The 10,158-nt window shown below is 42.5% G+C and overlaps 1 protein-coding gene across 3 annotated transcripts; it reads right to left on the bottom strand.

The window, feature by feature from the left end:
* Positions 1-1,226: 1,226 nt before the first annotated feature.
* Positions 1,227-9,676, bottom strand: Gm5458 (predicted gene 5458). Of its 3 annotated transcripts, XM_030247878.1 has the most exons (6): positions 9,478-9,670; positions 8,583-8,745; positions 7,493-7,624; positions 6,811-6,818; positions 6,635-6,698; positions 1,227-1,552 (listed from the first exon to the last, which is right to left on the bottom strand). In XM_030247878.1, the coding sequence occupies exons 1-6, from the start codon at positions 9,605-9,607 to the stop codon at positions 1,459-1,461; spliced, it is 591 nt and encodes a 196-aa protein (XP_030103738.1). In that variant the 5' UTR covers positions 9,608-9,670; the 3' UTR covers positions 1,227-1,458. The 3 variants fall into 3 exon arrangements, with proteins under 3 accessions (XP_030103738.1, NP_001019877.2, XP_030103737.1); NM_001024706.2 differs by having other exon boundaries at positions 6,635-6,818; positions 9,478-9,676; XM_030247877.1 differs by having other exon boundaries at positions 1,229-2,371; positions 6,635-6,818; positions 9,478-9,607.
* Positions 9,677-10,158: the final 482 nt, after the last annotated feature.

Genomic DNA, 10,158 nt, shown 5'->3' on the forward strand with positions numbered 1-10,158 from the left:
GAGATAAAGAAATGTAGCTAAGACAGTCATTCTGATCAAAGCTCAATTTTACTGTTCCACACGCAACTATAAAGCAGGGAAAGGGGGCCCCTATTCCCGCCAATTAATCTTGGGTTCCAATAGCAGAGTGACAATGTGCAGGGCTCTGAACAGCAAAGCAGCAGGTTCCAGCAGTGGGCATGGCAGAATGATTGAGCGAGAAGCTCCACCCCTGAGCAAGCAGGTTTCAGGCTGGGGGAGGGGAGACTACAGGTTACAAAGTGGTATGTCAGGTATGTTGTCTGTGTTTAAAGACAGATAAAAGATGCATAGACCAGAAAAGGTCAAAGGGATTCATAATGTACTTAGGTTACAGTGTCAGCTCCTGTTTGGTGTGCCTGTATACCTGTGTGTGGATGCATGTGTACAAATTTGTGTTCAAATTTGTGCTGAGGCAGGAGGACACCTCATATCCATCCAGAGACTTCATCTGGGGATCCATCCCATAAACAACCACAAAAACCTGACACTACAACGGATGCCAACAAGAGATTGCTGACAGGAGCCTGATATATCTGTCTACTGAGAGGCTCTGCCACTGCCTGACCAATACAGCAGTAGATGTTCACAGCCATCTATTGGTCAAAGCACAGGGTCCCCAGTGAAGGAGCTAGAGAAAGGACATATCGAGCTGAAGGGTTTGCAGCCCCATAGAAGGAACAACAATATGAACTAACCAGTACCTCCAGAGATCCCTGGGACTAAACCACCAGCCAAAGAAAACACATGGTGAAACTCATGGATCTAGCTAAATATGTAGTAGAGGAAGGCCTTGTTGGTCATCACTGGGAAGAGATCCTTGGTCCTGTGAAGGTTCTGTGCCCCAGTAAAGGGGAATGCCAGGGCCAGGAAGAGGGAGTGGGTAGGTTGGGAAGCAGGGGTTGGGGGTAGGAAAAAGGGGATCTTCAGAGAGGAAACAAGGAAAGGGTTTAACATTTGAAATATATGTAAAGAAAATATCAAATAAAAAAGCATTTGTTAGGATTTTATAGTATGATACCTAATTGCAGTCTTCATCGTTTTTGAATGATGTCTTTTGGCAGACACAGGTGAATCATAAAGTAATAAAATGAATGTTGAAGGACCCGTAGAGAAACCTGTCCCCAAAGAGATTGTGGAATTTATTATCTCTACTTGCAGTTACCAGTGATTTTATATTTGAAGGAAAGCTGAAGCATACACTGCTGTGTTTTCTGACAGCTTTTTATTCCCTTAGACTATGCTTTTAATTAATGAGAGTTATTACAGAAATACTGATGTATTTGACATTAATGTGTTCAACATCATCATCCACAGAATTTTCACAGTAGCTAAATATTTGACAACAAGGATGCAGCATGGGTAAGTTTTCCAACATTAAGTTCCTATCCAGAGAGTTGGACACACTCTCCACAATGAATTTATGATGGACTTTGTAATTCAGTCTGGCTCTGAAGAAACTATGGAGCCCAGGTCCCATGAAGAATGCAGAGATCCATCTGGGTCTGATATCTGTGGGATTTCATGATCACACCTGAAATAACAAGGTTTTTAAGCGTGAAGAGTTGGAGATCACTGTGTTAGTCATAAGAATAAATGCAATGTACTCAATTGTAACTAAAAGCTGACAGTCAATATGTACTGTATATAGCCTTATCAAAATATCAAATTAATTACAAGAACAAATAAACAACCAATTAATAACAAAACTTCGAATGAAAACAAGAAAAACCAAATAACTAAACTAATCAAAACTCAAACCAAAATCAAACCAAAAAATTGTGCAAAGCAAAATTCTTAGTCTGCTTATTTTGTAGCACAGACTTATAGCCTGTGGCTGTCCTTGGCAACTAAGTAGAAAAGCAGTTCCTGCAGGTAAAAATCTTTGCAGGAGAAATTTAAGCAACACTCTCCTTTTGGAGTGTTGGTCTGAAGGATATGGCCTCCCAAGTCAAAGCAGAACACATGTTGTAGACTTGGATCCAAGGTTTTACAATTTTGTTGACTGATCTCCATGTAATTATTGATGATGACCCATCAGGAAAAGATAAATTTGCACTCAGATTCTTCCTGGATGCCCAGCAGCTCTTGATGTGTCTCAGCATTTCTCTGAGTCCCTTTAAATGTGCACTCTTCCTGGGCCAGAGGCTAGATGAAATTAAGGCCTGTTCATACCAAAGAAACCAAAATAAAGGAGGAGCATACAGCCCATAACAGCCATGGTTATTAGGGATGAGAGGCAACAGTGGTGTATTTCCTGTGCACACTCAGTGCTCCTCCTCCAGCACTTCTCTTTGAGGGAGATCATGTCGTGGTCTGTGCCATGTTCTGCTTTCTGCTGGACTATTTCAGACTTAGGGAAGGAAGAAACAAAGGCCTGGTAAGCATTTGTCAATTCAGCTGTCCCTCCCAGAACAGCTCTATTCAGCTGGACAAACCAACATGACCTATGAGCTGAGATCATACCGTGCATCCCAAGTGTCATAGAACACCTGAGCTTGGAATTGTTTCTCACCTTTTAAAAACTGCTAGAAACTGAACTGTCAACTACACATTATACTGGAGTTCTAAAAAAACACCACATTTCCCCAGTTGTGCGGGTATATTATATTGAGTAATAACAATTGAACAATGTCTGAATGTGAGTCCAAGAGAGATGTGTGCAACCTAGAAAACCATGTGGATTCCTTATGGGGTGCGAGCATGCCCTGAACTGAAGTGAAGGCTATGATTATTTCTCCAGTCAGGAACCTCACAAGGTTCCTCTTGTCAATCCCTCTATCTCCAAATAACCAGAGAGAACATACAACACAAAACCCCATCAGTACTTCATAGGTCCTAGAATCTGCAAGAGTTTGCTAAATAAAAATATTCCCAAGGCCGAGCAATGAACCTTAAAAGTGATGGTCATGAAAAAAAGAGAACACCCCTGTACATCTATGACTATTGTAGGGCACACTCTCAAACACACCTATTTGTGTTTATGCAATACAAGCATATTGTATTGCAGTGCCCCGTTTAGTTACCCCGGTTAATACAAATATAAAAATCTCCCAGGAAACTTTAGAGGCATAAAAAACCAAATCTTGAATGGGAAAGGTACTTAGTGGGCAAAGCATATAGGCAGCGCAGTCAGTGATATGCTTTCCACTCATAAACCAGTCTGGGAATCAGGGTTCTTGTCCTATTATCCAATCTGGCTCAGCAAGTTCCCAAGGCTGTGTAGAATAGGTTTGTTTCCCAGCCTAGACTCACATGTTGGTGGTGGACCAGCCTCTTGTTCTTGCTCACTGTTTGAGACTTGTCCCAAAGTAAACAATTTCTTTCAATAGGATGTCCATTTTCCATCACCTAACTGACTTGGTGTCCAAAGGTATGAGCCCAGAGTAATAGGAACTGTCTATAACAGGATCCAAAGGAACCATTTTCTCCCCAGAATGTGATTGTGTCAGGGCTATTTTGAGTAAGAAAAGGCTGACTAGTTGAAGGACAAAAGCTTGCATGGATTATCTCACACTAGTTCATGGAAGGGCTGCACCACACAGTACCATTTCATTCTTCAGCAAATGGACATCAGGATAACTTCTCCTTCAGGGCTGCTCTGAGGACCACTACATCCCTGAATACCCTAGACTCTGTGGATACCTCCTACTTGTTCTGGAAGGACTGGGTCAATGAGGACTTCTTTTCTACTTTCAGAACATGGCTTCTAACAGACATAACCAATTTTATACTACCAGAACTGTCTGAAGGTCCTCATTTCTCCCAACCCCCACTGAGGATGATTTTAACTCTGAGAAAATGATGATGAAGAAAAGTCCCGCTGAATGCTACACAGATAAGACAGTGTGAGTACTTTAGATTATCAAGACCCTCAATGGGCTCCTGTAACAGGCCTGGTTTGCTCCACAGCTATGGGAATTCTGCTGGATCCAAGTTCAGCTCCAAGCAACTCAATCTCTCAATGAGTAAAATCCAAGACAAACTACAAGGCAAAGCTTTACTGAGCAGAGTTAGCAGGAAATGTAATGGTGGCAGGCAATGAGGAAAACAACCTGGAATGCTTAGAAGACACAGTGAGCCACCTGACCTTCCAGTGGTCCTTCACAATTCACCAAGAGCAGAAAAGGGTCATAAACACAAGGATTTTATACAGCAATGTCCTCCTTACCTCCATATACCATATCCCTTACATTTGCTCTAAAGATTTCAATGAGAATCAATAGTTTTGTCTCTAGTCAGTTAAAAATCTGACCCTACAAGAATTCTTGTGTCCTTTTATTCTTGGGTGTTAGGTGAGCATGAAGAATAATTGGAGTGCTGTATTTGATATTTCATAGGTGCAAACTCAAACCTCAGAGTGTATTTCTCATTAAATTTGACCTCTAGAGACACACACAGCTGCATTTATGCACAATCACTCACACACACACACACACACACACACACAAATTTGTATATATAAGCACCCATATCACAAACACAAAATTACCTACTATTACACTAATACACAACTTTAGTATAAACAAGCTCAGCCAAACGTGGTCCAAACACACACAGACAAACACACACACCACACACAAGGAACAAAAACATACACACCACACAATACACACATAGAGATACACAAACACAAATCAATGAAAATATTACTGTTGCCCAGCACATTTCCTGTTTCATGAGCAGCTACTGGGACCTCTGATGTGTATGAGTATAAGGTTCTTAGACTCAGGCAGTCTTTGTGGCCCTCTTCTGTAATTAACTCCTCTTCAAAAAAATTTTTTATGCAGATGCTTTCTGATCCTACCAGGAAGTTACAAGCTCTGCACAGATAACCTGGACAACACAATACCAAATTCCCAAGAAAGAGATTCCTAAGAAAAGCCTCCAGCAAGCCCCATGTTGACTCTCTCAGTAGACTTCCCTACAACTACACTGGTTCCTTGGTAGCATCAGAGGAAGACAGTGACTTTTCGTCACTACCCAGGAACTTTTCAACCTATTACAGTTCATGTGATATTAAATCTTCCTCAATATCAGTAGGAAGAAAGCTGGTGAAATAACGTGCTGTGACATTTATGAAATGCAGCACTGTGCCAACTATGAAGAGGAATCTATCCTGAAACAAAGCCATGCCCACAATATAGTTAGCAAAAGCCATGTTAGCAGAGGGATGCACGGTAGGATTCTATGCATGTTCATGGTTGAGCCAATAAGACAAACCCAAATCTCCCAGGGAGATAAATCTATGCAGGGAAAGTGAAGCAATCTAACACTTATTTTTAAAATAGCTGTGTTGTTTATCAATTTGTTGAAATAAATGAGAGAGGGGGTGCTACCTGATAGTGAACAGGAGATGCAAAGACTACTGGACAGAACAAAACAGGAAATGTCACTTTTATTGAGAGACCAATGCTCAAAGAAGTAATATAGAGAATAACTGCACAACTCAGATGTCACTGAATGGCCTCCCAACATACTGAGAGAGACACAGGTCACGAAAACAATGCATACACAAAAAGAAACACACAGACACACTGTCACAGACAAAGACACACACAGAAGCACACACAGACTGATTCACATAAAATCATAACTGAGCACAAAACAATGAGGTATCTGTTATGGTTCAGGACCAAGATAATTCAGACTATGCAGAGGAGATGTTTCAAGGGAGACCCAATGACTCTGTGATTACTTTAGAGGGATAAAAAGCCCTAGAGAAGCCAGGTCATAGTGGCACACTACTTTAATCCCAGCACTTGGGAAGCAGAGGCAGGCAGATTTCTGAATTCAAGGACAGCCTGGTCTACAGAGTGAGTTCCAGGACAGCAGGTGCTGCACAGGGAATCCCTGTTACAGGGGACAGAAAAAAAAACATCTAACAAAAATCACTAGAGAACACTCTTCTTGGTCAGAATTGGGGGCATATATTAAGAAATTTTTTCATGAAGCCTCACAAATCACACACCAAACCTGAGCCTGTGAGAAGCCTTTCTGTCATCTCTGGTCATCCAGACAACTCCAGACTCTAAGGCCCAGGAATGACCACTCCAACAGCACTCAAAGAAAATGGGACTGACAATATGCTACTCAGGACCTCTCAGTGTGAACCAAGATATATGAAGCCTGGAGAGACCATTTTGAGATAGAGGGGAAAGGGGGGAATAGAGAAGCCACCAAAAGACAGCAATGAAATCCACTTATTTGTCAATTACACAAGGCTGTCATCCCTGCAAACTATTTCCTACCTAGAATCTCACAAGATCCCTGTAAAGCAAATGAGCTACAGGCCTTTACTTCTTCCTTCAAAGCTCTTGCTATTCTCAACAAGGGCTCCAACACAGCATCCCTCAAACTTAAGGCATGTAGTGTTGTGATGTGTAAACAACCTATCACCCTTATTGATTCTAGCAGAGCAGGAACATTTGCATGCCAAACATGCAGTTTCTTGAACCAAGCTACCTCCACAGAGAGCCCTGTAGATGATCACATAAACAAACACTTGGAGGAGACATAGGTGAGTGCCTGGAGAAGTTGGTGGACTGTTGCATTGGATTGTCTATGTTTATGGTTAGACGTGAGGGCAATCTGCCTCTGATACACATCATCCTACCTGCTGCTCCTTGGCACTTGAGACACACATGTTCTTGCTGGCCTCCTCACAGAACCTCTTTTCTTCCCCACGGGACACTTGCATTCCAGCCTGCTCCACCAGCACCTTTCTGTTCTCATTCAGTAATATCCTCACTTTTTCCTTTAGTTGAGTGCACTCACGGAGGCGGTGTTTCTGCTTGATGCTGATCCACAAAAAAAATTGGTGATTCCCAGCCAGATTCCATTGGCTTGCCACTACTACAAGTCCCATGGTCCCACAAGGGCCCTGAACCCCAGACAGTCCCAGAAGAGTCTACAGTATACATAGCAGCAGCAAACAGAGGCAGGTCAAATCAAGATACCACCCATGTTCCACAGGACTCAACAAACTTCTGAAAGCCCTGACACCAAGAGTGCACCCTATACATCACAGAAGAGGAAATGTTCTTCATGGTTGATTATAGGTCTGTGGTACCATAAAACCTTCAGCAGGGAGAGGGCTTATCACCTCTGAGAGAGGTGAGCTGACCCAACAAGTGTACACTCTTTCCATTTTTGTCTGGAATCCTAGATCTTTTAATCTGTGGTCAGAACCCTAGAGGTTCAGGGTTCCTGGATATTCCCAGCGTGGTGGAAAAGTTTTCTATGTAGAGGACCTTGAATTTGGAAGAATAAAGATTGGAGGGTCTTGGACACTCTTCACACTTAGGACAACTGAGTCCAAGAGGTACAAATCCAAGACCCTTGCCTCAGGGCAGGGTTCCTAAATAAAAAACAGATAACATAGAACCAGAGCCCTTGCGTTTTTTCAAAGTCCTAAAAGGACAGAAGCATTTCCTGCCTAGTTCTGGGGGTCTCAGTTGTGTCACTGACTCACCTGTAGGAATAGTTATCTTTTAACAGTTCCTCGGAGAACTTCATGGAAGCAATTATGGACTGGGTCATTTTATCCATATCCAACATTGTCTTCTCATGTTGTGATTTAATGATGTTGAATTCAGTGTTCATCCTGTGTTAGGGCATGGCCCAAGAAGCAAATAATGTGCTGAATTGAGGATTCAATAATCATGTGCAAACAGGCTGTATCATGGACTACCCAAGCCAATTGCATGCCACATCCTAGTTCCTTAAAACTGGGTCCCCTTGGTGCTAATTAAACTTACTATCCTGGGCAGAGGACAGCAAAGCCAGGGGACCTAATGGAGCTAGCTGACCTTCAAGAGCTTCCTGGGCAAGCATGAAGGAATAGACTACTTCTATGACAATTTTCCAATACACTGTGCCACAGGCAAGGGTCCTATAGGTATCTGTAATGACTTTCCTCTTATTTTTAAGGCAGGGATTCTCATTCCTTGGTTCCTGTTGTTATGTGAATTCCCAGAGGACACAACTATTATTTACAGGTGAAAGGCTTTATCACACCTCCTCCCCCAGGAGATTCCTGTGTGACAGCCAGGGAACACCAGGAGCAAACTTCCCTGGTGATCACTTTGGACCTCTATGGACTCACACCAACAGGACCTGCAAACTGTGCATCACACAAATCCTCAGACCCCATCAAAGGTCCCAGAGCCTCAGTCCTGAACAAAACACACACAGCTAAGTTCACACACATAGACACAATTAGAATGCCAAATAAATCGAGAGAGGTGCCATCGCTCAGAATATGATGAACAATATCAGAGTAAAGGTGTGATAGCCTGCAGGCATTGCATTCACACACTGAGAGGCAACAAGTGTGAGCAGGTCCTTCCAGCTGTTGACAGCAACAATCAGATTGCAAGCACCCCAAGGTCAAGTACAAAAGAAGATGATAATAAACACACAGCACCTTGTTTATCCAACAATTAAACACCTGTCAGGGCAACTTAATTGAATGATGGGAGATGACACACTCCATTCATGGAAGGAAATTGGGTTAACAGATGGCACAATACAGGCAACAGGGTACTGGGCATAATTCCTACCTGTAGTTCAAATCCTCATACATGTAAAGGTTCAGGATTCCACACATTTCCTCCATGTCATTGCTGATCTTCCTCATATCCAATTTCAATTCTCTAACTTTATTTATATTTGATATCTGATTAGTGATGTTGGAATTTTGGGTTGAAGTATTTCTAGCAGACCCTGCAGATAGATAAACACAAATGAATTTGCATACTTGATGGCCCAGGAGAGGGGAGACCATTCTGAGTCCCAAGAAGAAGACTGAGGGAGAGAAAAGGTAAAGACAGGGTGAATCCCTAAAAGAGCAGAAAAGCTATCTTCTAGCTGGTTTGCTAAGCTATGTCCTCTTCCTAATCACCACTGTCAGACATATGCCACACTCCCTGTTACAGGACCCCTTGCCCTGAAATCTATAAGCTGCCTCAGACATAAAGATATGGGGAACATTGTCAGGTCATATCAGATGTGTTTCAGGGAAATCCTGAAGTTCATAGTGCTTAGCACTATCAAGCTCTAATTAATCGAGTGTCTTCAAATCCAAAGTGTCTGAGTCCTCACCACATGACATGACCAGGGAAGCATCCTTCTCTGTTCTTTTCATCAGAGACTCAAGTTACCTACAGTAATCTGGAAGATGAAGTGTTTCAACTCCCTTCCATGAAAGGAATAACACACTGATATTCCCATAGTGCCCACTCCTGGCATTCTTTGCCACTCAAATTGAAATTAAATAGCTCCCAGAAAAGTAGCTGCAGATTTGTCAATTCCTGGCTCTGTCAAACTAATCATCAGAAATTCTTGACTCTTTGACATTGGCAAAGAAGAAGGCTTCAGCTTGTAAGACCTACTCCTGGAAGGCCCAGCTCAAGCCTAACTTTACCAGGAAGATCCCCAACTCTGCCCAGGACTCACTGTGCCTTCTCCAGAATGATTTCCTTCTTCCTTTTTCATGAGAAAGGATTCCCTCTTCCTTCTTTGTTGGTCTGGTGTCTCCTTCATCGCCATTCTCTTTCTGACATAGCCTGAGCAGCCAGGAAAACATTCCTGCTGGTGATCCCAGAGCAAACAGAAGTGATGAACCACAGGCAGTTGCTGTCACCACAACACAGGTGACAACACAGAAGATTCTAGTTCTATCCTAGATACAAGAGATTCTCCAAGGAAGGCATTACTGATAATGTCACTAGCAACTGCCATGATCTACCTGCTAACTAGTTCTCCCCAACTTGGACCTTTTCTGGGGTGCCTCTCCTGGAGCCTCTCATGGACCCGTGGGATCCCCTTTGGAAACCTCTCCTTCCAAAGCTGGAGAATTCTAACTGCTTCATTAGATGTCATGTGCTTTTGAGGGGGAACGTTGGTTAGGACTCTGACATGCTTAAGAGATTTTGTTAGCCCCAAATCTCTAGGGACTGTGGATGTAGTAGATTTTTCTCAACAATAAATATGCCACCTGAGTCAATTCATATGACATATACTCCAATTTCCCAGGGATTTCCTGTATCACAGCGGCAAATATCTTTCTCCTATACGTTTAATTGTATAAAACCTGGATGATATTTTCTAATGGTGCATTCCTTGATAATGGTCATT

This window comes from Mus musculus, chromosome 14, assembly GCF_000001635.26.
Source record: "Mus musculus strain C57BL/6J chromosome 14, GRCm38.p6 C57BL/6J".
Taxonomy (NCBI): domain Eukaryota; kingdom Metazoa; phylum Chordata; class Mammalia; order Rodentia; family Muridae; genus Mus; species Mus musculus.